At 41.1% G+C, this 27870-nt stretch overlaps 1 protein-coding gene across 2 annotated transcripts; it reads left to right on the plus strand.

The window, feature by feature from the left end:
- Positions 1-27483, plus strand: CKMT2 (creatine kinase, mitochondrial 2). Of its 2 annotated transcripts, none has more exons than XM_033164770.1 (10): positions 1-143; positions 12825-13026; positions 15320-15518; positions 17746-17841; positions 18252-18473; positions 20745-20830; positions 23614-23737; positions 25476-25610; positions 25806-25931; positions 27244-27483. In XM_033164770.1, the coding sequence occupies exons 2-10, from the start codon at positions 12875-12877 to the stop codon at positions 27361-27363; spliced, it is 1260 nt and encodes a 419-aa protein (XP_033020661.1). In that variant the 5' UTR covers positions 1-143; positions 12825-12874; the 3' UTR covers positions 27364-27483. The 2 variants fall into 2 exon arrangements, with proteins under 2 accessions (XP_033020661.1, XP_033020662.1); XM_033164771.1 differs by having other exon boundaries at positions 24-143; positions 12865-13026.
- Positions 27484-27870: the final 387 nt, after the last annotated feature.

A 27870-nucleotide genomic window follows, 5' to 3' on the forward strand; every position in this document is an offset into this window, starting at 1 on the left:
ATACTTCTCCTTTTCTTCCCTCCCCTGCCAGCATCTCATTTTGCTGCTCATATGACCTGTAATTTTGTCACAGCACTACTTGTCTGCTTCACACTTCTTTGCTCCCAGGCTCGTTGCAGGACGTGTCTGGCTTCAGCTTCAAGGTCAGTTGGACTTTGCCTCTGTTTATTCACCAATGACAGTGACATTTCGAATGGGAGGGTTATTAAAAATGTTTTCAAAGTGCCATAGATTGTAGCCTTTTGGGAGATGCAGTTTGCTCATTTGCATAAGTACTCGAAAACGGCGACTGAGATTTGTCAGGCCACTGTGCTTCTGACCCAGATAGCGATATCGAAGCAAACATGTTAAATATATGAAAATAAAGCCTTCTTTTATGCAAATAGTAATGTTTCTGCAGGCAGTCTGCTGAGCAGACAACTTAAAAAATGTCAAGACTGTCCATAAATGCGTTCCATTAACTAGAGAGGCTAAAATGGTATTGCAGATGGGCGTTTTTAATTGGTGTAACCGAATGCTGTATCCTAAGATTTGATTAGTATCAAGATTTATCTCTGTCTGAATTGCAAGCATCTCTCCAAATTGGCCAACTGATGTCAGTAAAGAATTTTGCTTCATTTACATGCCTTGTTTGGTTTCACATCTACTCAGAAGTAAGCCCCATCAAATTCAATGATGCTTACTCTGAAGGGATTACAGAATAACAGCCCAGATTAACAAGTACTGATTTATTTTTGTGTAATAAGAAAACATCAGATGCTGGGGTTTTTGAACAAGTTAAAATAAGCCCACTTCCAGGTCTATTCTCTTCTTTATGAAAGCAAATAGTCCTTTTTCATTGCTCCATATTTCATAAAATTGTACTGCAGAATTCCGTAGAACCGTACAGTAACAATCCGAAACACGCTTACTTGGAAGTCCGCTAAACACACTGAGTCCTCTTTCTAACTAAATATGCATACAAATGCTCTGCTAGAGTGTTCCTTGTTTTTAAATTTTAGATCTGGCAAGCCTGCAAACAGATCTCATCTGCCAGCAGAGGAACTCGAGAGATTAATTACTGTTGATTATAACCTTTCCCTGTCTGTTTTAGTCTAATCGGCAAACTAGCTATATTAGAATAGTTTCATAATACAGTATAACCAGTCATAGACTGTTACCCCATACTGTAGAGTACAACCACTGTATATAGTGGTACCTCGGGTTACGCTTCAGGTTACATACGCTTCAGGTTACATACTCTGCTAACCCAGAAATAACGCTTCAGGTTAAGAACTTTGCTTCAGGATAAGAACAGAAATCGTGCTCTGGTGGCGCGGCGGCAGCAGGAGGTCCCATTAGCTAAAGTGGTGCTTCAGGTTAAGAACAGTTTCAGGTTAAGAATGGACCTCCGGAACGAATTAAGTACGTAACCAGAGGTACCACTGTATAGGAATTTAAGTAACCATGTCCATAGATTCTGTAGATCTATTCTGCATATGATTTAGTTGGATATCATCCACAGAACACATATTTTCTTTGAATGCAGCTTCTGTCCAAGTGCTTAGGATCACACGCCAGACCAGCTTAGGTTGCGATAATATGGCATAAATGGTTCATCAGGTAGTGTAGTTTAACAGTTTGTGGACTAACTGTAGAGTATTTTGAACTATTCTTTACCATGCTGGTGTTAATAATCAAACTCTGTATGATATAAAACTACTAGTACCTTATGATAATCCACAGTGATACAATATCCTAGCCTGACACATAAAGTGCCTTGTTTCATTTGCTTACTGAATGTACACAAGTATTACAATTAAAATTAAGATTTAATTAATTTTATGTATGTATTGGTTTGTTCATGTGCTTACTTTCTGAATTTATGAACTCATTCTTCAGTACCGATTCCCAAGGCACTGGATCAGGAACTGATTAGCAAAAATTGTAAGACATTTTTATACTTTAGAAACAGAACAGCCATTATTGGTATTTGAGAACGGTGATAGTTCTCAAATACAGATGCACCAATGTATCTACCCAAACACTCTTTGATTTAAAAAAACAACAACGATGTTTGGGTTTTGTTTTTTTTAAAGCCAGTGCAATATGCAAATTTGTTCCTTTATCAGCTTTCTACTGTGTTTGTCTTGTTGTTTCTTTGCTGTTTAAACTACATCTGTGCTGTATCTCAGCGGATGCATAACATTTAGCTTAAGCCGCAGCTTAAGGTGTCTTGAAAAAGTCAAGAGTCACATGATACATATGATGCATTTCTATTCTACTAGGACAGTATTTTATCTATATCTATTTCTAAACGGCTGGGTTTCCTGCCAGTAGTATTTTTGCCTAAAAAGCAAAACAAAAAACCAAACTCTCATACGCTTCCTACTATTAATGAAAGAGGAAAAGAAATGAGCAAAGAGTGCTCCTGCCACAACCATTTCTCCTTTCGCGGCTCTAGCTTCAGTGCTTTAACATGCAGTTTATAAATTCGCTGTGCTTAATCTGACACCATTTGAACATGCAAGCCAAGGGGGCAACTGTCCTGGAAAATGTTGCCGATATGGGAGGTGCTAACTTTAGGTCAGCTCTGAAACTCCTGCCAAAAGTAACACGAGGGGGCTTTGCTGTTCTTAAACTGAAACAAATAGGAAGTGCTGGAGCTCAGTGTAGTAAAAGACATATCCTCTGACCTGGAAGGCCTTTCCCAAATTTCATATGGGGGGGGGGAGTTAATTGTGCTTAGTTAGTGATGAGGAAAATTCCTTTTGCACACAGCTAAGTTGCAGTCACAACTCACATGATATGAGGACCTCAGATTACAAGGCTTGGCACCTGCACTTAAAAAGAGTCTGGGGCCTGACACTGGTGCTTCCTGGACCAAAATATAGTACTCAAACTGGATTTCTGATTGTCCTGGTTGCCACACTGACTCTGCTAGAAGATGCCATGTTCTTCTTTATGCAGATAAACCTATAGGGCAGAGTTTTCCAAACTGTGTTTCGTGACAGATTAGTGTGTCGGCTGCAGTGTGCATGTGTGTCACGCAAATGCTACCAGGGCTGGAAATGGGTTCATTTAACCTGCAGTTTGCTGGAGTATATTTCTGTCTTATTTTGTGCTCCCCACTTGCGTGGCTATATCCCTCCCTCCCAGGTGAATAATGACACAGGGCAGGTGATGGCGCTACCTCCCCTTTTTACCTCTATTGATGTTATCCAATGCCTAACCGCCAAAACCAAAGTTGTGACAAATTGCTACGAGGTAGGTGAAAAAACCCGATTTGGCTAGTCCAAATGGGAAAAAGTCCTACCAGGCCCCCCAGCCAACTGGGGCGACCAACCGGAGTCCATAGCAAGGTCAATAGCTAACCTACAGGGTGGGCGGGCGGGAGAACCGATGCAGCTGGGGGGCAGCGAAAGGAGAGGGGGAAGGATTCCCGCCGTCTCCAGTTAAAGGGCTGTTGGCCCCTCCCCTCAGCCGACCGGATTGGTCAGCCACTGGGGAGAAGCGTCGGGAATCCTCCAATCGTGCAGGGGCTGTGTATCAGCCCCTGCACGCGTGCTCGGGTCGTGATACCCGCAACGCCACCTCCTGCCTATAGGCGGAAGTGGGTTTGCGTGGCTATATCCCTCCCTCCCAGGTGAATAATGACACAGGACACATGCATTTCCCCAAGCAGTAAGAAGCCCATGAGCAGCACTCCAGTGTTTAGGGTCCTTTGAGGAAGGTGGCGGGGGAGAGATAGCAAGCACGCTGGAGACTCATAATATGTCTCTCATGATATCTACACATATAGAACCGAACCAATTGGAAGTAAGCAGACTCCAAAAGCAGGCAGCACAACTGCTAATCCTGCATCAAATTCTACAAAGCCAACTGCATCCTAAGATGCATCATTTCAGAACTTTCCCCCATGTCTCTGCCCAAATTCAAACAGCAAAAAATCTCTTCTCTCTGCTTCTCTAGCTCACTGCAGATGCTGGGGTGCAGCAAGGTCATGTCTGCTAGCATGACCTCAGTGGCTGCACTTTCAACATTTATGAATGGCTACAGATGTGTTGCATCAGGAGACATAGCTAGCAGGGGCAGTCCTGCCTTCCTCTCCATGTGTTCAGTGTATGCATTTGGGGCCAGGTATCTGCAAACTCCTGCTTCTCACACAAATTATCATGGATATTGTTCCAAAGACTAGAGCATTTAGCCCTCTTCATTGAATCACTCATCTAGTTTGCCAGGCAAAAACTTCAGTGATGTTTATCAGAGAAAAGCCAAAGTTATCATTGTGTAATATCTACATAAAGGTAGCTTGCCATTCTGTAGCAAAAGATCCCAGAGCACATTATGAATGTTCCATATATGTTTTGGGACTGGGCATTGACTAAAACAGGTTGCAAGGTGACTCCTGGGGAGCCCCGATGCCAGTGTGAATCAGAGGGGAATGCCCACATCATAAGCTGTTTTGTTTTGTTTTTTGCTTTCTTTTATCTTACTTGCACAGCTGTGCTTAAAATTTTAAAAAAACATAACTCCTTGATGAAAGAAGCTTAAATTCTGCAGTGAGAATAAAAGAGACAAATGGAAAAACTGTCAGTCTCCATTATAAATTAATATATTCAGTGGAGCACTTCCTGTGGGTAACCCCAGCATCTGAAATGAAGCAAGTCATTACCAGAGAGAAGGCCTTCTCAATGGTGGTGCCTCAATTGCAGAACACTCACCTTTATTGTCTTCTTGGTACCAGGCTTTTCAAATGAGAGCTGTGGTTTTTTTAAAAAAACAGTTCTTTCAAAGGGGTGCACTAGTGTTGCAGATGAGATTGTGACAACTTAGGAAGTTCAGCAGGTGCACCTAGTGCAGTGGGCATGGGAGAGTGGTTTGCCTGCGACTATTTACATGAAGCAGAAGCCAATTTGAGGTTTCTGTTGGAGAGAGAGGTTTGGAAGAGAGATTCCTACTCTCTCATAGCCGATTGAGCACAATAGTGACTGCTACCAAGCACATTAAAATTTGGTTAGATTTACATTTACCCTTATTCACCTTTAAGCAAACATTCTCCAAGAAAATACTTAGGCTAGAATAAATCACAGACACTTACACTTTGCAAATAAGGGAATGTTTTTCTCACAGAGTTTCCAGAAGTTACAGCAAATAAGTCTCCATCTGCTGGCAGTAAAATGAAGATGAAACAGGTTCCAAATGACTTTAAAAGGAAAATAACTTTGTTTCATTTCAGAAAGCTCCATGCAATATTGGGATTAGTGAATATGCAGGCTTTAAAATCTCCTTTTAGAAAGACTGAACTCACTTGCAGTGAGCCATGACTGCATGACTTCTTGATTGTCCCAGGAAGCAGGAAGAGAAAGAGAAAAAAGAAAGAATGGGAGGAAGGAAACAAAAGACTGTAGGGAGGTTACTAGCTCCACCTCCACTGGCATCCTGAGCTCAGGTTAACCCTTTCTATACATGCAAGTGTGAGTCAGTAATTGTATATTACAACACTTACAATGAGTTGTGGGAAGTTGGGGAAATGCACTAAGGCAAGGCGAAGAATCCAATCAAGAATTAAAAGGGCAGTTTTTGGATATACTCAATATCAAATTGAAAGTAACACTTCCTATGGTTGCTTTCTTATATCTCATTTTAAGCAAATAGATAGATAACAATCCTAAGGAATATCATGCTTTGAATCTCTCAGCAGAAGGGACTGAGGGGCACTTTTGTTAAGGTTTGCCCTTGATAAAATAAAAATACACTGGGAGCAATTAAAAATAACTTGTGCAAGTTTTAGTGGCTAATTGCCAAACTACTGAATGAATTCTATTAAGTCAGCAACTAGTCTTCTGAGTATTTGATTTTCTTTTATTGAATGAACAAATATTGTCTGCTTTGAAAGCTTGGATCACAGCACAAATCTGCTTGAAGAAATTCTGGAGAAAGGTGAAAGCTTTCAAGTGTGTGACCTTCTACATTGACTGCTCTCCATTTCTTGAAGTTCACATATCAGGCTCAGGTTAAGAAATGTTGCTCTAGAAAAAGCAATTAAATTTGCTCCATGTTTGTGGCAGTCAGCATTAGCTTGAAAGGTCAGTGACAACAAATCAACAGCAAGGGCCGCTTTTGAAATCTCTGTACAAAATAAAAATGGTGTGCTTTGTTTAGTCACCAGTGCTCTCTGTTAATTACTCCCACACAAAATTGGCTGCCTCATCTTTCGAACATGTCATGCATTGATCCTTGTTTTAATTCTCTTATAAAATAGAATTGGGGTGCCATAAATGCACTTAGCAGCTATCTCTGTCCTAGCTGATGTGAGTTTCTCCATTGCTGTAGTCAGACACCTTTTGGCATTTATTGCTAAAAGACCAAGTCACCTTGATTACTATTATTATTGGGGCAGGACATGCATGCACAAAACCCTGAGATCAATCCCTGGCATTTCCAGGTGGGCAAGTCTGTAAAGCACCCTTTCTGACACCCAGGAGAAAGCCCAGTCAGAGTGGTAGGCAGCCCTCAGCTTGGTAGACCAACGGCAATGCAATAAAACATCTTTCCATCTTCCTAGCCACAACTTGCTTCATACTGGTTGCAAATGGAACTCTCACGACCTTTAACTATGGCCCATTCAGAGACTCTTTGGGAAAGCTGAAGACTCTTGGATGCGTGTTGTGTACTGAATTTATTTAAGAATGTGTCCGCCCCAACCGCCACATGATGTTTTAGGGAAGCCTCAGGGCAGCTTATAACCCAAGTATAAAACCCCAGATGAACCATATTAATATGGGTCCTCTGGGGTTTTTCAGGGGGAACTCACTGGCACTCAGTTCCGACACCTCTCAGGTGGGCACCATTGGCATTCTAAGAGAAAGAGGGAGGCATTCATGGTGAGTTCCTGCACCTCTTTTTCTACAAAAATAGCACTGTGGGTCCCTGTGAATTAGCTGAAAAGGTGGGAGAGGTTCATACGCTGGGAGAACTCACCAAGGTAGAACTTCCAGCTGTCCGTGACTACAGAGGTCTAAGAAATAGTCCTCTATCCAGAGCAGGATTAAACCATCTTCTAAAATAGGCAGCTTTATGGTGCAACTATTCCCATGTCTCTGCAGAATTAAGTTATGTTGAGTTCAGTGGGCTGCATTCCCAGGTACAGGGCAGCACCCTGTGTGTCTGGCAAGACTCAACCCCACAGCATGACATCAGACAGGATTTCATTACTGTTACTGCCAAGCTCCAACCAAAGAAAGTGTCTTATAGGGAAACCAGCCAGACCAGCAAATGTGCCTCTTAATGGCAGTAGTGCACAGTGGATCATGTCACACTGGCTGACTCCTATAAGTATTTCCAAGTCACGCTTGTTCTGGTCAGAGCAATAAGCAACAAGGCTGCTATGTTTTCCTGTAAAAGACCACCTTTGCTCCTCTAACCTGACTGGAGCATCTGGTATTACCTAGTTTGCTAGAGCCATAACTTTGATAGATGTGCTAAGTTATCCATGCATCCCACAACTGGGTGAGAGGTCTAAATAGGATTGCCAAGTTCCAGGTTAGGGACAATAACATGATTTCAACCAGGGTTCTGCTCTCTATGCTTGGATTCAGACTTGGAATATGGAAAGGAGGAAGGAAGCTAGCATTGCACAGAAGAATGTACAGAATTGCCTTGTCCTCAGCATCATGCTCACTGTGCTCTTGCTCAAATTCCTTGCATTCAACGTTCCTCTGTGGGAAAAGGCTGCATGGAATGTGCAGGTTATACACATTAAGGGTCTCTCCATGTGTTCAGTGTACAAGTTCCTAGACTGAGTGAAAAGTGGCATGAGCCATTTTCATACAGTAGGTCATAAGGCTATCAGCTTGCTGGAAAATCAAGGGCAATATTTCCTTTCCAATTTCCCCTTCCAGATGCTAGGAGTATGGATAAAGACCAAGCTGTCTGTCTTAAAAATAAAATAAAATAGGCCATTGAGACATTGGGCATCGTTTTGTTATGTATTTGAGGCATTAGTGCTGGGATGACACATCATTGGCCTCTGCTGTAGGGCATCAGGATATGTCACAGTAAAAGCAAACAAAACACATTCAGTTCAGCAATATTGTCTAGAGACTGCTCTCCAAGAGTAATGGGATTTAATATAATAACCTCCACTTGCAGTAAAATAAAGCAGGGAAGTAATAAAGGCACCAACAGTGAGGAATTACACTGCAGATTCACATTGCACTCAGTGGCGGGGGGAAATACAGCACACACAGACCCACAACTTTTCTGAAACTCAACACAGACTACCAGGAAAAAATTCCTGGGAAAAGTATAGACAGCGCAGAGGCCCAGAAGTAAAACAGAATTGCACTAGCCAAAGAGTTGTGGCTGACACCTGCAGCACCCTTAACTAACTACAGTTCCCAGGATTCTTTGGGGGAAGCCATGACTCTTTGAAGTGGCACTATACTGCTTCAAATGTGCATTGCCGGTGGGGCCAGAGAGGGGGGGGGTATTATTGTGGCTACATACTCTGAATCATAGAACTGTAGAGTTCGAAGGGACCACTAGGAATATTTTGCCTAATGTGGGGCTCAAACCCACGACCCTGAGATTAAGAGTCTTGTGCTCTACCAACTGAGCTATCCCAGAACTGAGGAATGCATGCTCATTACAACACCTAAACAGAACTCTCATTGACTGGTGCTCTAATGAATGAGCATAGGTTGCAAAGTGGACCCTCAATCATAATGCTGCCCTCCCAATATGCATTCATTCTAGACACACACATACACAACATCTGCAACAGATTTATGGCTGTGTGCATTCTGATGAAATAGTCACCACGCAGAAGTATTGAAATAATACTGTGGCAACGTAACCACATCTGAAAGGAACTTTAGAATCAACCCTGTATGTTTTGTTCCCCCCACTTACACCCCTTCATTCCCCCGCCCCTCATTCCCCACAAGCTTACCTACTCTCAGCCTCCTTTGTGTTCTCCACCCACTCCTGTCGTGCTGTACCTTCTGTTATGCATGCCTCACATATGGGAACATGTACTAATTTTAGATGCTAGTTAAGAGCCAAGGTTGGTGAAACTAGCACAGGGGTGAGAGCAAAGGCAGCTCAGCTTGCTCCAGGATCAGCTGTTCTATCAGTTAATGTCAGTGGAGGTTAAGGGCACATGGGATAAGTCACAGGGAACAGCAGGACTGAAAGGGCTACCAGCTAGCAGCAATGTTTGAAAATCCAAGGCGTGTGAATTGGATTTATGCACAGCAGATAAATGTCTTGAATAAGGCCACATCTGCAAATGAATTTCAAAACCAAGTCATTGTAACACCAAATAACCTGAATAAGGGAAAGAATCACACATTGTTTTCTAACACAGAAAAATCCCCCTCTACTGAATTTAACCATATCTTCAAATTACCTGGTGGAGTGTTAGTGTGAAATGGTTTCTGTGAACTAGAGCCTTTTCCAGGTAAACCACATCTGGATACAGGGTGAGGGGGTACAGCAATGACACCCAGTAAGGCTTTTTACAAATAATGTGATCCTCTACTATTCAGACTTTTAAACCAAACATCTTGTTGATATTATTGAGGCTTTTGCCATTTCCCCATTGCCATTTTCTGATCTCTCCAGCTCATTGTATGAAAGGGCTTCAAGGTGTAAAAATAATAAGTCAGCCAGTCAATCAATCACTGCTAGTACAATGTACATGATGACTGTGTCACATTCCATTACTTTAAGGAATGGGTGGGATATGAAAACAACTTTTCACCCAGTGCCTCCTTGCCAACAGAAATGATATGAGCTAGCTAAACATGACAGGCCATCTGATGCCATTAACGTTACCTGTGACTTGACAGAATATCCTGCATTCAACAGGGGCAATGCACGGGTTATTTTTATGAAGACCATTGTCTTGTTCTATTTTCTTAATTTTGACAGATCACCAGTCTAAGAAAATACACTAGAAGGCACAATCCCTTGACAGAATAAAAATGCAATATATATCATTCAGAACAGAAGCATTTCCAGCAATTTCATACCCATTGGTATGACAGTACTTCTTGACCCTCATGGCTATTTTGAAGTCACAGGAAATACTTCTATTAACTGCAGTAAGCATTTAGAGATGTTCTCCCCCAAGCTCAAAATGGCCTGAGATTTCAGCGAGCCTTTTGCTATGGAAAAGTGGGCCTTAAAGGCTGTGTTCAATTAACTAATTTAATTTTGAATGTGAAACTAGACACTGATGTCCTATCATCCTCTAGCATAAGCCCTTTGAACTTTATAAAGATGCATGTGTTCGATGGTGGGAAGGGGGTTTCTGCTTGCTCTAAAGCAGGCCTCGGGATATGAGCCTGAATATCCTCTTAAAAGGCTTTTATTTATCTACCACAGCAGTGATTCTCAACCTGTGGGCTTCAGTCCCCCGGGAGCCTGCAAAAATATCCCAAAAGGGTCCATGAAGCAGGTGACAGCAACCAGTGGCAGCAAGGGGGGCACCACCAGCAACTTCTGAGTAAATTCCCAAAGGACACTCTCCCATTGCCAACCTCTTGTTTTATCACAGTCCAGCAGGTGAAGCGGCCATCACTTCTGCCTGGCCACAGCACCACCACGGACTCAGCTGCCACACACAAATGTACACACAGAGAAAAGGATCAGTTGAACTAAAAGTGAAGGATGGGCTCCTTCCTTCATTAGTAGCTGAGCTTATACCCACCCACCTCAATACAGACATTCTCAGCCTACTGATAGATAAATGCAAGCCAGGCAATGCAGTATTATGCAGCGTACAACTGAACCCACATGCACACTCAACACTTGTATATATTCAGATGCTGACATTCAGACTGCAAGGTTACAAATATGCAGGAGCAATACACTCATTAAGCCTACGCATACCTTAGATCTAAAGTGTAAAAGAGTCTCTAACTACCCAAAAGCAATGTGCCACAGACCAAGCAAAAAAGAGAGCAAAAGAAAAGAAAGAGGAGACATATCTGACCAAAAAGCCTAACACAAAGTCAAGGATCAGAGATCCCTGCCTTCTGCAAGAGCTAAAATCTTACACCAGCCAAGCAACCATCTCTTAGTCATTCCAATTCCTTAGCCCAGGGGTAGGCAACCTAAGGCCCGGGGGCTGGATGCGGCCCAATCACCTTCTAAATCCACCCCATGGACGGTCCAGGAATCAGCATGTTTTTACATGAGTACAATGTGTGCTTTTATTTAAAATGCATCTCTGAGTTATTTGTGGGGCATAGGAATTCGTTCTCCCCCTCCCGCCAAAAAAAATAGTCCTGCCCACCACATGGTCTGAGAGACGGTGGACCGGCCCACAGCTGCAAAAGGTTGCTGACCTCTGCCTTAGCCCATGGTCCAGCAAAGCATAGGTCTGACCTTTAAGAATATTGAGGAGCAAAAAGGTATCCCATTGTGGGACTTGTGGACTATCCAACTATTGAAAATCTGGGGTTTAAGTACAGTTTGGAGCCAACTATTCTCTACTGAGAGCAGAGGGCAATGCTGTTTGAGTGAATATTCCTTTGAACAATTACTTATCTCCTATATTTTTATCGTTTTGTTTACTCCAATAGGTTTGAAGTTGAAGGGATATAAACCTAGTCAGAAATAACTAACTGGCGTTTGTTGTTGCAATGAATAAAAAGTGAATTCATTTAAAAGCGTCACTGAAGTTCAGAGTAGTTTTTTCCTCATTATTTATTGTCTTAATGAATGGAGCCTAAAATTACAACAATTAGTGAGGGGTGTGTGTCGAACTCCTAAAGGGGGTTGTCGAACTCCTAAAGTTTGGGAACCACTGGGCTATAGTAACTGCTGCTAAATGATGAAGTTCGCAGCACAGTGCATGCATGCAATGCCCCTTCAGTCACCTTGGAATGGGCTATAATGTCCCTGGAATACATGGGTCTCTTACAAAATACAAGGCAGCTAAGGAACAATAGCTGGACAAAGTAGGATGATATTCTTAATTAATCCATCTTGACAACTGGGTTTCTAAAATGGAGGCCAGTCCTGAAAATTCAGGAATTAATTACCAGTACTCCAGGTATGAAACATTTTATACCCCTCCCTCATAGCACTATAAAACTAGGCTACAAGAGGACAGTTGCTTATTGCCACCACCACCACCCCTTATACTTTTATGGTTTAGGGACCATAGCCACTTATTTAGTAGTTGCTTCTGAGATAACTGTAGATCAGGGGGGGAAATCACAGTAGTTCAAAGCCATGAAAGAAAAATTAAAGCATGAGTTGAAGCATTGCTGCCTGTGTTTTAAGCCAAACATTTCTACTGAACTACAGGAATTATTGATGTGCTTTCTTTCCTTTGTTCAATAGGTCAGTGCTTCTTCTTAGTGATTAAACCCCGATATGTGAATGTGCATGTCTGGAATGCAGAGACGAGTTTTCAAATGTTATTTGCATTGAGGACTAATGGAAACTGGCGTCTGCCACTGCACAGACCTATACAACAAAAGAAAACCACCGATACTGAAACATATTTAAACAAATGGGTAAATTTTAAAAAACCTAACAGTGAGGGGAATCATAAAGGAGAAAGTGCTGAGATAGCCAGGACAGACCCTGCTAATTTGAAGCCTTTAATGGACTGGATCTTGGCTAATTTGGCACTTTCTTCTTTATGATCCCTACTATTCCAAAATTTAAGTTCAAAACCAACAACTTGAGTTGGGCTTGTAGAAGAGAAGATTAGGTTTGAAACATCTGAGACTTCTGCTAAATATGTGCCTGCACAAAACAATCAACCAGTTGGCCCCATTGTCACCGTTCTCATATTATTACTTATGTACCTATTTCAGCTCTCATTGCAGATTTGTGAGCATCTTCCAAAACTAATAGGTGACAAAAGATGGCCAGTACCTTCTCACGTCTCCTGGCTGGTCGAAGAACTGCAGTTCTCTTTGCAACTGTTAGTACCGGGGCGTTGACCACCGGATACCTGCTGAATCAGCAAAATGTGAAAGCTGGATCCTTTCACAGACAAAGACTATTTCCTCCAAGGTAAATATTTCGATTCAAATCATTGATGAACAAGTGTTGGGGCCTGTCGCTTGAAGGGCCTAAGTGTCTCCGCTGAATAGTATTTGGCAGTAAAGAGAAAAACAAGGCTGCTAAGTGGGGAGAGAGCCCAAGAAGCAAAGGTGTTGAGGAACAGCAGGTGAGAAGGTTGAAGAAGCAGGACAGAACTAGCAATGGACTTAGGTCATAGCTGCACCATACATTTAAGCAGTGCATTTTTTCTTAAAAAAATGTTTAGGGGTACTCTCATTTTGACTCAAGAAAATCACCATTTTATAGTTCAAATCGGGGAAAATAAATACAGTAAATGGACAAAAGTACAAAGATTCACAAAATGTTTAGGGGTATGCGTACCCCCAGAAAAAAGCATTGCATTTAAGGCACACAGGCATACCACCTTAACAGGCATGGCTCTTTCCCCTCCCCAAGAATCCTGAAGACGGCAGTTTACTGCTCACAGAGCTACAGTTCCCAGCATCCTTAAGAAACTTCATTTCCCAAGATTCCTTGGGCGGAGCCATGTGCTTTAAATGTATGGCTCTGAGTTCTAGAAGACCTGCTCCCTGCCATCTGGCATTTTCCCACTTGCCCAGGGAGCAAACTACAAAAGCTGAGTTTGCTGAAGTGGCCAGAGACCATCTTGGCTGTCTCTTAGTGCAGACCTTGGTCATAGAGCCTGAGCTTCCACAGCCACCGCCCACAATGAACTACCATGGGCAGGATTTGCAGCAGTAGCAGCAGCAGATATGTTCTACGCTTGTGATAATATTTTATTCTCTTGTTAATTATACTATTTAAATGTGCATTTTATATTTGACGTGGGACTCAGCTAGATTGGGAAAGAAAAGGAGTTTTATACGATTTGTGCATTTTAACACCGTGACACCAGATGGCGCTGTGGAGTTCCGTTTTTGCCAACCCGATTTCTCATACAAAGTTTACAACACGTTTAACTGAAACGCTTCTTTGATTTGTCTAGATCCAGCCTTACTTTAGTAATGTTTTATTTTGAATTTTTCTAAGATAGCATTTTAGTTTCCAGTTAATTATGTTGCTTTGAATGTATACTTGACTTTATTCAGTAATGTTTTATTTTGAATGGTTTTGCTTTATGTTTTTTATGTATGTTGTAAACTGCTTAGGGGTTTCCCCCCCTTAAAATATAAAGCCGTATAGAAATGAAAATAATAATATTTATTATTGATTATTATTATTATTAGATACAGTGATTTGAATGGGGCAATTGAGGCTGAACTTCCCAAACTGATTTGAGTTTGAGGGGCACACAGAACATGGCAAGCTAGAGTCATAGTGCTGCTCCTTATAATAAGCAGGTGTCATTTTTAAAATCTCCATTCCAGAGATTCCTGTGGAACTAATTATAATAAATCTCCCTCTTCCTTATGAACAATATTATTTACTACATTTATCTCTCATCTTCCTTCCAATGAGTTCATCCCATTTTATACCCACAACAAGTCTGTGAGGGAGACTAGGCCACAAGTGGATGTCTGGCCCATGATTGCTTAATGAGCTTCATGGTTGACCAGAGTCTTGAATGAGATTCTTTCCCAGCCCTGATCCAATAGGTCAACCCAGCCTTCACCTATCTAGTACCAACTCCCCCTGACGGTTTGAACTACAACTCCCATTGGCTTCAACTAGCATTGGTTGGGGATGATGGGGGTTGTAGTCCAAAACATCTGGATGGCAATAAATTGACCAAGCTGCTTTAAACATTACAGCAAGCTTGTTTACTTCCGTAATATCTGTAACAAGTATCAAAATAGTAATGGAAAAGTTCTGTAAATGTTGTGAGCAGATAAACTTCCAGGAATTCTTGTTGAGCTACATTGATTAATGCCAGCTGCAGATTCATCTCATTAAATTTACTTGCACTTTAATTTTGCAGATTAACACAAAAAAATATAAATTCTGAAGGTCATTTGTTTCCTTTCCATCTGCCTAAGTGCTTCCGTCCACTACTGAAACTCTTTCTGTGGTTTCAGCTGGAAGCCAGCATTCCCCTGGGGAAGCACAGTATGTTTGCTGCTTCTACAAGCAGCCACACTTCCCAGTTCCCTGCCATTTTCTTCAAACTAACATATTCACAGTGTGCTTTCTTTTTTGTTTTTCTTTTGCATAAAAGCAGATAGGCAAGCAGGATGCAGATTCTGCCCACCTTCCCTGATATGAACTTGAAAATGTAACCAAAGATTGCAGTCAGAACAATATGAATGCTTTACATTCCTTTTCTTTTTTCTTCTTTTACCAGTGCAGACTTCCCTGATCTTCGTAAGCACAACAACTGCATGGCTGAATGCCTCACTCCAGCAATCTATGCCAAACTGAGGGACAAGATGACTCCCAATGGCTACACGCTGGATCAATGCATCCAAACTGGTGTTGACAATCCTGGCCACCCTTTCATCAAAACGGTTGGCATGGTTGCAGGAGATGAAGAATCTTATGAGGTGAAGATTTCCTATTATATACTGCCATCCACTTGTTTAGTTTGTACATTTACTAGATGAAACAGTTAGATAAACACAGTTTCTTCACGCAGGGTGTAGTTTTAAAGGAAAATAAGAGGACACTAGAGTGTACACAAAACACCAAGGCATATGGATAATGATGGTAGTTGTTTCTCTTCCTTGTGGGATTGTTTCCCCCCAAGCGGGAAGTTCAGTGAAGAGAAAACACCATTAAAGGCACCCTCTGTATAATAATATCCAGGATAATAAATGCAGGCACAGAAGGCAATATTTTATTTGCCTCCTGTAGCTGCCTTGTCTCTTGCTGGTAAATTCAGCTTGAGGTAAAAACATGGAACCGTTGTTCACTAAATTGAATAAAACAGAAATTCTGCTGTAAAAATGTGTGTGCATGCATAGACAGCTTTCAACATGGGCGTAACCAAGGAGGCGAAGGGGGATAGCTGTGTCCCCCCCCCCATCAAGTAAAACAATAGAAATACTTGAAACAAAATTTTAAAAAATCTTTCCAGTAGCACCTTAGAGACCAACTAAGTTTGTTATTGGTATGAGCTTTCGTGTGCATGCACACTTCTTCAGATACCATGCACACGAAAGCTCATACCAATAACAAACTTAGTTGGTCTCTAAGGTGCTACTGGAAGGATTTTTTTAATTTTGTTTCGAATATGGCAGACCAACACGGCTGCCTACCTGTAAATAGAAATACTTAACTACCAGTAACTAACCAATCATGTCTGTTGTACCCCCCCAACAAAAATCCTGACTACGCCCACGACTATCAACAACAACAAAATTGACCTCATCAGGAAGCTAGCCTGGCTGTTCGATTTTGTTTTGTTCCAGGAATTGAATCCAGGAACTAGAAGGGTCTCAGGCATACAGTGTACCTCCCTCCCCCCCCCCAATAAAATCAGCCAAATGAGCAAAACACAGGCAGGATTTTCTCCCTACATTTCTTATTTTTCCCTTTCTATTTTAGGCTAGTTTCTAAGGGGCTTTTAAAACTATTTTAGAAGGGCATCCATGAAGTTCACAATAGTTGTTTAGGATATGTCACACTTGAAAACAGTCTCTTAACAATTGTCAGCACCCTTAACAAATGACGGTTCCCAAGATTCTTTGGAGGAAGTGCAAAAGAGTGCTTTAAATATATGTGAACTGAGGCAACAAAGCATCCAAATATCCTGTCACTTTAACAAAAATCTTCAAAATCTTAAGAGTATTGATCTGAAATGACCTAATTTCTTGTGTCAAAATATAGCATGTTGATAACAGAATAAGTAGAATATTGTTATTGGGTCTAAGTTCTGTGGTATATGGTACCTACGCATAATTCTGGGCACAATACAGCTCTTCTCCAGACTGTGACAGAAGAGTCAGAGCATATTTTAAACCCTACAAGAGGAAACAATAAAGGTTCTGGAGAAAACAGAGGAGATGGAGGCTGTGTCAGGTGTTCCCTAATATTTAAACTGCCACTGCCAGACATACTGGCTAATTAGTATAATCAGAAGCAGAAGTTAGTGATAGGAACTATAATTTTGTACAAGGCTGGAAAAGATTTGCCCCACTATAGTGATAACAGTCTCTAGAAACTATTAATTTCTTTCTGTCTTTACTTTTGATCTCAGCATTAGTGCTGTATATTAAATGAAATTCAGGGTCTTTTTCTCTCTCAATCCCCCCCCCCTTCTCGCAATATATATATATATATTCACATCTCCACAATGCCTGCAAGAACTATAAACCCTAAATAAGTGAATCCCCTGAATATCCCTATTTTCGGAGTTTCATAAAAAGGATGCTACCACCACTAAGAATGCCATGCCCCTTGTGCCAGCCAAACTTTTTACTGGACAATTTTGGCACCTGGATTTCAACAGGACTTACTTTCTAGTAAGTACGCTAATGACTGCAGACCAAAGAATAGGAACCTGATTTACTTGTCACAGTTTTTCTTTCCACGTGCTTGACACATAGCATATCAAAGTTCTGCCTTTCTCCCCAATATTCCTTTCCCATCACTTCCTTTACTTCTTCATCTCTGTGTAGCTCTTTCCCCTTAGATAGGAGGTCTGGTATGTGGAACGGTTCAAAAAAGTGAGGAGAATTAAAACATATCAATTGCAAATACACAAAAGAGATGTAACCACCAAAGTGACTGGAAAATAATAATAATGAATATATGCCATTGACTCTACAGGTATTTGCTGAAATTTTTGACCCAGTTATCAAAGTAAGACACAATGGCTATGATCCAAAAGTAATGAAGCATCACACTGACCTGGACTCTTCCAAGGTAGGTACAATTTAGGACCAATGTAAGAAATCTTATCCGCAGGGAAAGGGGGCTGAGAATAACTATAAAAGTATATTGCCATGGATAGAATTAGCATTTGTGTACTTGTTTTCCAAGTAATATTTCTTACAACACATAGGACAGTGCTAGATTAACATTATCAGGTGTCTGCCTCAAATAACTGATTTTGGGTTAATGCCAAAGAACAGAAAAAATTATTTATTTCATGTATTACTGTATAATTTTTGCTTGTGGGATTTTCTGCCTCAGGTATCAAAAATCCTTGGTCAGTCTCGGGTACTTGACTTGGGGATGGGGAGCACCATTTGCTGTTCTCAGGCAGAACAATGTATTTTGGCCAGTCCTACACATCCCTTTCTGTGACACGAACTCCCTTTTGTGTGGATCAGATCACCCATGGGCAATTTGATGAACGCTACGTCTTATCATCCCGTGTACGCACTGGCCGCAGTATTCGGGGGCTGAGCCTACCGCCTGCCTGCTCCCGGGCAGAGAGGAGAGAAGTAGAGAACGTTGTAATCACTGCTTTGGCTGGGCTGAAAGGAGATCTCTCTGGGAAGTATTATAGCCTGACCACAATGTCTGAGAAAGAGCAGCAACAGCTTATCGATGTAAGTACAATGCCCAGCCTGGAGGTTTAAGGGATCTTACGCCGCTTCCTTTTGCATACAGATGTTTTATGCACAGATCATTTAGGCTATTGTTAATGTTGCATTTGAATCCTAAACGCCTAAAAATAGGCTGGAAAAAGTCCCTGAGAGGGCCTGAAATATTGCAAAAGGCTTAAGTTTAGGTATACCAAATGAAAGGGCTCTGTTTTGTTTGAATGGTTATATTTAGGACCAATTTAAGATATTTAAATATAAATATTCCTATTTAGTGCCAGTCTAGATATGTAGATGTGTATTGTTTTCCTTCATTTTTAAAATAAAAAGCCTGATGTGCAGTGGAATAGTGAGATTGGGGGGGGGATCATTCTCTTGTCCACCCCCCCCCCCAGTCCCTGCATATAACCCTTCCCCCTGTAGGTCAAAAAGCAGCTTGGGCAGACAAATGGCAGGAAATGAAAGGGTTAAGCACCACCCTCAATCTTCCACTCACTTTTGAGGTTTTGAGACAAAACCCCAAATTGGGGGTGGGGGCTGGTCCTTTGGGACAAATGGGGCAGTGCTTCAGCAACCGCAGTTTGCACCCACCTGTCTGCCTTACCGCTCTTACAAGCAGTTCAGGGATGCCCTGGCCACCAGCCCCCTCCCCATTAGCCTTTGTTTTGCTCTTGTAGAACACAGCAGGGAAGAGGATGGGGACAAAACAAATCGTTGGCTCTTCCTGTCATTGGCCCTGGCTCCACCTGCTGTTGGCCTCTCTGTTTTCTGCCCCACTAATCCCAATGGGCACCAGCCACCATGTGTTTATGGGAGTGAAACCCTGGAGCTGTGTTGCATCTAGTATCTCCCCAGCCCAATGAATGATTTCCCTTCCAGAAAGTAAAAATGTAGATTTCGCAAATAGAGTTTTTGAGCTGTTTTCTTTTTTTAATGAAATTTGCCAAAATCTACACTACCAACATGAGCCACCATATGTCAAGATTTCTCTGGACATTTCAGCGATTTTCGCCCGGGCGTTGATTACAACGGAAATTCCAGGCATATGGCAACCCTATTAGATGGTGATAATTATATTCACCCATATTTGCAAGTAATAGAAATGCTGGTGATGTGTAAAGCAACATTAAAAACCACATCCTTGATGCCATTATCCTTCTGGGTGATATTCAATGAAGTCACATCCATTAAAAATAATGGACTTGCATTACTTGGAGTGACATTGGATCTCACCCATGATGTGCATAGTTCAGGGATCAACAAGTGCATTGGTGTTGCACTGGACACCCTTACCTTGATTCCAAGTGATCTGTATAGAAGTAGAAACTTGAGTTTGTGCAAACCATGACATTTTCATCTAGCTGTCCACATGCCTCTAACTGTGGTATTTTTATTTTAAAGGTGATGGTAATGTAAACTAGGGAATACTGTAAAAAAAAAAAACAGCACTGGATTTAATTTATACCAATTGTGTTCTCATGTACCTTGGTAACCTGTACAGTGAAAAAATATGTACACCTAAAACTGCATTAAAGGGTGTGTGCATGAATGTCCTAATAAACTCTAGACACACAAAACAAAAATATTACAGATATTTAACTTGCTGGTGGACTCTGCAAACAAGATCCATTAGCTCATACCCCACAATCAATAAAGAAATTAAGTCTATAAATAAGGAACACTGCACAAGTGAGCTGGGATTTACGCACCTGTAAATGAAAATTTGTTGGGGGAATAAAGATGGGGGTGGGATAATTCTGTTAAGAAATAAAGTTCTATCTGAGGCTTTATTTATGAGTAAAAACAAATGGTAACGAGGAACAAATTAATCACTAATACAAAAAGGTCATATCAACCTGACCTTTAGACTGCTATCATGGATTTTGATTAGGTCTCATGTCTGAAAAACCTTATCTTTAAGGTTTTGTTAAAAACTAGACACTGCCTAAAAGCTTTTGGCATACAATTTGATAACTGGTATAAAAATTCACTTTAATCCTTATACGTACTGTACATTGTTTCTCCTTCTTTTTTCTCAGTGTGGTTATAACTCTCTAGAATCATTGCTCTTACAAACAAAATAAAAGCCTACCAAGTTATCTAGGGAGAGAATATTGTCATTTGCAGTGAAGAATAATCCATTGTGAATCTTTATTCGCTCAGTGGTGGTGCTTGCATGTTCTTCCTTGCAATGATGATTATAAGACCCAAGATTCACTTCTTTCTTTCTTTCTTTCTTTCCTTCCTTCCCTCTGCCTTGCATATGCTGGTCTGCAGGACCATTTCCTATTTGATAAACCAGTGTCCCCTTTGCTAACATGTGCCGGGATGGCCCGTGACTGGCCAGATGCCAGAGGAATCTGGTATGGAATATGAATTGTGCACGCTTAAGCTATGAACAAATGGCTTTATTAGTTCCTTCCTAACACAACAGCAGCTGCTCTTCCTAAAAACGACTGCATGCTTTTGCACACACACTTTCTCATCTTCTTCCATTAATTAATTTGTAGGGGAAGTGCAGTAGCATACATAAAAAAGAAAGACAAGTGCTTGAGTCTATTATTCTATATCACCAGTGACAAAAAGGTAGCATAAAACCCTAGTGACTGGATTGCTTTCTTCAGTTCATAAGGAGTTCGATTCAGAGAGAAGTCTGTGGACAGGGTTCTTCTCCCTCAGCAGCTCTCTAAATAGGCTCAAGGAGACCCTGCGGAATGGGGTGCACTTGAAGGGGGAAGGCATTATTCATAATAAATAATGGAGGCATTGACTCTAATTATAGTACAGTGGTACCTTGGTTCCCAAACTTAATCCATTCTGGGAGTCCGTTCCAAAACCACGGCGTGCTTTCCCATAGAAAGTAATGCAAAATGGCTTAATCCGTTCCAGACTTTTAAAAACAACCCCTAAAACAGCAATTTAACATAAATCAAAGCAATAAACAATGTACAGTGGTACCTTGGGTTACGTACCTGATCGTTCGGCGAAAAGTACGCAACGCTTTTTTGTGGCGATCACACAGGGTCCCCGGTCGTTTGACGGACTATTGATCCCTGTGCCACCACGCGCTTCGCTGCCACCAACCAGGATCCCCTCCCTGGTAATAACTTTCACAGTCAGGGTGCAATTTTAAACAAAATAATAAGTGTTTATTTAAAAACTTCAACAACTTAAGATATTGGTTACAACCCTGCCTACGCTCACCACTCTACCTCACCACCAACCCTCACAATCAACAACCACCCACCAACCAACTCTCTCGATCAACTGCTCTTCATACAGGATGCTCTGCCCATGTGCGGCGCGGCGATCTTTACTCCCGGGTTTGCAGAGTATGCAACGCGAAAGTACGCAACCTGAAGCGTTCGCAACCTGAGGTATGACTGTACTGCAGTAACACAATCAATCAATCAATCAATCAGTAGCTGAAATGGGTTCCACACAGTCACAAAAACAAAACAAAAAAGAGCCGCAAAAACAAAAACACAAAATAAATAGCAAAAACAGACAGACCTCAGCATAACACTCAAAACGGAGCACGTTCAGCAAAAGTTAACTTCCAGGTTTGCAGTGTTTGGGTTCCAAGTTGTTTGAGAACCAAGGTACCACTGTATATGGAAGTATGAGATTCTTATTTATACTAAAAGCAGTTTTGGATTGGTAGTATTATAGAAATTCAGTATAATAAAACCAGTATTATAGAAATTCAGTATAATAAAAATCGGTAAATAATGGGATGAAAAGGAAGAGAACGAGAGAGAGATCTAAATGATTTGAAGGAAATATTAGTTCTGTCTCCCTGATATCCTGAATAAAGGCTACTGGTAATCATTTGTGAAGATTTATGATGCTCTGAAGGAATTTCTGTTCCTTTGGAATCAGCGATGTCTTACTACTTTGATAATGAATGAATGAATGCTTAAGGACTGAAATGTATTAGGTGCTTTACATGAACGTTCAAACGTGACAGTGTATTATTTTAATTGTCTTTGTTACTTTTTTCCCCCCAAAAGAGTTTATTGTTTTATCCTTGAATGTGTCAGCTGTTATCATGTGTCAATGTGGGCCAAAGTATATAAACAGAACTGAAACTTGCATGTGTGTTTGTATTTAAATATCTACAATAAAAAGTTGCACGGGAATCTTAGCATTGGTACTTTGGTGAACGAAAATAATTTGAGTGCAAATGAGCGATAAAATAGCAAAATATCAATTTCTTGCAAGACCCAGGTTCCACACTCTGCATCTTCAGTTAAAGGATATCAGGTATTAGGACAGCTACAATTGTCAGAGTAAATTCCCCATAAAGCAACTCCTAACATCCTGAAATGTCAAGTGTTGTGCTACTTTATTAAGCAATACTTGCAGTATCATACAAAGGTGTTTGACGCAATGCAGAAACTGGTCAGGGAGCATCATGTATACAGCATGTACACACACTGTCCTGAATGCTTTCCAGTCACCAAGAAGCTTACCGGTAAATGAAAGTAGGCAACACAGAACACATTTGGCTCAGAAAACATGCTGCACTGAGGTACCATTTGCAGTTCTGCATTTATGTGCTTATGGGGTGGGAAAGTATTTCACTGAGCATGTAATGCATTTCTGCATGCCAGTTCTTTTGTGGAACACTTGAAAAATGAACTAATTTTAAAGAAAAGTTGAATATGGTTTGGGCTTTAGACAGGATACACCTTCAAATGTTCCTGTATCAAACTACTATAAACTAGAGAGGCAGATTCCCTCTTTCCCAATTAAAAAAGAAGTGCACGCTTTCCCTTTCTCAGTTCCCATAGCAGCACATGCCGCACGCTGCGTTCATTTCAGAGAACAAAACGTACTCTCTAGCGTAGCAGCAGTTGAGTACCAGTGAGATCAGGACTGAGCAGTGCTCTTTATATAACCCTAGAAATGGGAATGATTTTATCATTGGTACTTGTTCAGTGGAATGAAATGGCGGAAATCTTCACTAACCCTTATCCTTAACCTTGCTACAGTAATATCACCACACAACGCTCAATTCTGCCCACAACAGAGATAGATAAGAAAAGGGGAGAGGTGAAACAAAACAATCAGGCGCCTGTGAAAATTGTTGTTGAGGGGCTTGTGTGACAGTAATACCAATGCCTTGCTCGCTTCCGACCAGGCACAACAATGACAAAACATTTCTCGTCTGGATCAATGAAGAGGATCACACCAGGGTGATATCCATGGAAAAGGGAGGCAACATGAAACGGGTCTTTGAAAGATTTTGCCGTGGATTACTAGAGGTGGGCATTTTATTGTCATTTTAAAAAGTGTTTCTGAGTTTTAAGCAAAAAAACATAAGCAGAAAAACTTTAAATTTAAACCCCCCTGGGGTTTGGGAGTCCCTGAGCATGAGTGTCTTTGGAGATTCTTAATGGTATGAGAGCAAGTCAGGCATAAACATTCACTTAACTCTGTACACGAAGCTGCAGTGAAAGTTGTAATACATTCATGGTGGTCAATTTTTATTACAACCTCCCACATTCTAATTGTTGTAATTTTAGGTTGTGTTCATTGATCTGCAGCCTCAGGAACTGCCCATCACCCTCAAAGGTGCCTAAGGGGTCCACATAGCTGGTGTTACCTGTTTCCCTTCCTATACCTTTCTACCCCCAAAGGAAGAGTCCCTCTTTCCCTCACTGCCTAGAACAATATAAAAAAAATTGTCCAGTAGCACCTTAGAGACCAACTAAGTTTGTTCTTGGTATAAGCTTTTGTGTGCATGCACACTTTTTCAGATACACCCTGAAGAAGTGTGCATGCACACAAAACCTTATACCAAGAACAAACTTAGTTGGTCTCTAAGGTGCTACTGGACACACACACACACACACACACACACACACACACACACACACTGACTGCGTCAGATGAACACGGCTACCTACCTGCCTAGAACAATATCTTGCAGGCACACCTGCAGCTCAAAGAGAAAAATGTTGTTACCTGCATCAGTCTGCTCAGTACAGCTCAAACCTAGGATGGATAATCTTCAGGTGCTGATACACAAAGCCTTCCCTCTCAAGAATGGCCAGTCAAATCGCCTGGCAAATGGTTTCCTCATAAGCAAATCTACCCTGTTTTAATTGATTGGCTGCATTTTTGTCAATTAATCAAGTAAAATTTCATTAACTGGGTTACAGAACTAGTTTGCATATGCAGGATATGCATGGTGAGTTAAGTCACATCCACACATATGTCTAAAGCACTTTTATACCACTTTAGCAATCATGGAGAATCCTAGAAACGGTAGCTTGTTAAGGGTGCTGACTTCACAGAGTTGCATTTGCTAGTAAAGTTGTATTTTTTAAAAACAGTTTTAATTCATTTAGAAATTTGTACGTTGCTTTTCTATATGGACGAATACAAAGCAGCTCACAAAGTTACTAAAACACATCAAAACAAAAATACTAAAAAATTAGTATGATTTAAATAATTTTCGTAGCAATCCCAAATAGTAAAAGAGAAGTATTGGACAGCATTTCTCTTGGGTGTGAGTTGCATAATAGAGGCACCATGATAGAAAAGGCTTTCTTTCATGTCCGGGGGTGGGGGTGGAGATCAAATTACAAGGATGCGCAAAAATAAATATTCCATTTCCTCAATAAATTCTGAGATACACTTCCATTTCAAAATGCAAAGTTGAAATTTTCACTCCAGTTGTCCAGAAGGAAGTCCCAATGAAAGTTAACAGGACTGTGTTTTCTTTAATACAAATACTTTGTATGGAGAACTAATACAGTGATCAATCTAACCTCCCAAGTTGAAGCTTCAGTTTAGAGATAATATTCTGTTCTTGCTTTCACTTGTGGCACACTATTGATTCTCAGCAATCTTTACTACAAGTCTCTGATGCCAAAGATGGATCTCGTGCAATTATTATACAAGCTGCTAGGAGCTGTATTTTAACAGAAAGCCAGCACTGTTAACAGATGGCACTATCTGTATGCAGCAGTTCATTGCCTTTTATTTCCTCTGTAGGTTGAAAGGTTAATTAAAGAACGAGGGTGGGAGTTTATGTGGAACGAACGCTTAGGATATGTATTGACCTGTCCTTCCAATCTGGGAACAGGATTGCGTGCAGGAGTACACGTTAAGCTTCCAAAGCTCAGCAAGGTGCGTAAACCAACTCAAATGGCTTTTGATCACAAATGTCAGTAAGAACAATCCATATAAAATTGTAGTGCCTGCTTAGACACCTTTACACCTAGAAATGTAATGTGAAAATTAGGCAACCCTGCGTTTGCAAACATATATATATCTTGAGGAGCAATCACTATTTTAGAAATAATATATTTCCTTTTATGGCAGGATCCTAGATTTGCAAAGATCCTGGAAAACTTGAGGCTTCAGAAGCGTGGCACCGGTGGAGTAGACACAGCTGCTGTAGCAGATATATACGATATCTCCAATCTAGACCGCATGGGTCGATCAGAGGTAAGATCCCCCCCTCCCATTTTAAATTGGAGCAAAACTTGGGGACAGCTTCTTATGTAAGCTATAGATACTACGGAATATTTTCAAGCTGAACATTTAATGTCTTCACATACACGCAAGTATTGTTAACAGGAAACTCTGTGGCACCAACTTGCATTTACTTGACAAGCAAGACGAGAACATAGAATACACCTGATATGCCAAAAGTATTCTTCTTAAAAAACATTTGTATAAATTAGATTATTTAGACTCATGTACTTCAGGCCAGTGATCCGTTATGAGCAAAGGAAAGAGACTTCCACATATGAATATTGGAAGCTATTTTATACTGAGTCAGACCATTGGTCCATCTAGCTCAGTACTGTCACACTGACTGGCAGCTGCTCCCCAGAATTTCAGGTAGGGAACATTTCCAGGCCAACCTGGAGATGCCAGGGACAAAGCCTGGGACCATCTGCATGCAAAGCAAGTGTTCTACCACCAAGGTATGCCCCTTCAGTGCCTGCATGCAGTCCTACCACACAGAAGGTACCGTAATTCTCATTTATTTTCAATGAACGCATTAAGACGGTCGGATGGCGTCTTGTACGCCCTCCTTCTGGAAATTCCTGCAGCCAAGCTGGTACCAAACGTATTGCTCTGCTTTAGTGAGGCTGAGAGGGGGAGTGTCTTGTCATCTGGGCAGCCCAGGACCTCCATACACTCTGCCCAGGCTTGGACCCTGGAGAGGTCACTTTGCTGCTGCTAACACACCCCAGAGGTGCTAACACAGCAAAAACAATATGGGAGGCAACAGTTAAGAGTTACAGGTATCTGACTTCACCCTTGGAGGCACACTACATTGTCTCTCGAGACAGATGGATGCCAAGAACAACTTCTCTCCCAAATTGAAATAAACACAACTGACAACATGATATGGCGATATGAACAATGGCCTAATTGTATAAGCCTATGCCTATGTGTGTATTTTCAATGACTTCATTGAGACCTACATAAAATCATGCCAGACTGGAATAGATCCTAAACTGGTATCTGATCAATCCCTATATTAAAGCATGACTTATTGGGCCTATGCCACCTTTATATTCTCATTTCTGTACTCACATGACAAAGGATCAGTTATCTGAAGAGGGGAAAACCAATAAAGTCAATACATTCATTATCCCCAAAGTACTTTCAAACCAAGTAACTTAAGATTCTTCTACCTAGTTTTACTGAACATGCACATATGTTCTGTGGTAAATAATTATCCACAGAAAAACCAAGGTTTTTAAAACATAACCTCAGCAAGCTTTTCTTCTTGTTATTTAAGGTGGAACTTGTTCAATTAGTCATTGATGGTGTCAATTACATGGTTGACTGTGAGAAGAAGTTGGAGAAAGGTCAAGACATCAAGATACCACCACCGCTGCCACAGTTTGGAAAGAAGTGAAGCTGCTTCCAATGAGTATCAACTGATCTGCCATGTGTCTGTTGTGACAGACTTTTAACTCTGTATATTCAGTTCCTTAAATACTGTAACTTGTCAAACAGAAAATAAAAATAAAAATTGCACACCTATTTGACTGCTCTTTGAAATGACGTGACCAATCCTGTGGTCCTGCTATGGGAGTGTTAGGCCAGCATAACGTATCTGTGATGCCAGCAATGGAATAGAAAGCAAAACAGTATAAGCAGAAATGAAAGCCAAGGTATCAATGCCTTCATACTACATCCCTGGGAACTCTTGCCACCTCCAACCGTTCACATTGCATGTCCCTGACACCCCCACAATGCCCAAGCAGGTAGGCAGCAACCAATCTGCAGCAACAGCTGGGATGATGGGATGAGCTCTCCTTGGCTATGAACCAGTCAAGCTCGATGCTGATACCAGGAAATTTTCTAGAACAGATAATAAATGTTTGGTCTGTGAGCAGTAAGGTAAAGGTAAAGGGACCCC

Source organism: Lacerta agilis, chromosome 11, assembly GCF_009819535.1.
Source record: "Lacerta agilis isolate rLacAgi1 chromosome 11, rLacAgi1.pri, whole genome shotgun sequence".
In the NCBI taxonomy this organism is placed as follows: domain Eukaryota; kingdom Metazoa; phylum Chordata; class Lepidosauria; order Squamata; family Lacertidae; genus Lacerta; species Lacerta agilis.

Excerpts from the sequence above, each read along its gene's own strand:
- CKMT2 (XM_033164770.1), top strand. The coding sequence starts at position 12,875 with ATGGCCAGTACCTTCTCACGTCTCCTGGCTGGTCGAAGAACTGCAGTT. Across the intron at positions 18,474-20,744 it reads AGCAGCAACAGCTTATCGAT|GACCATTTCCTATTTGATAA; the intron begins GTAAGTACAATG and ends GCTGGTCTGCAG. Across the intron at positions 25,932-27,243 it reads ACCGCATGGGTCGATCAGAG|GTGGAACTTGTTCAATTAGT; the intron begins GTAAGATCCCCC and ends TTGTTATTTAAG.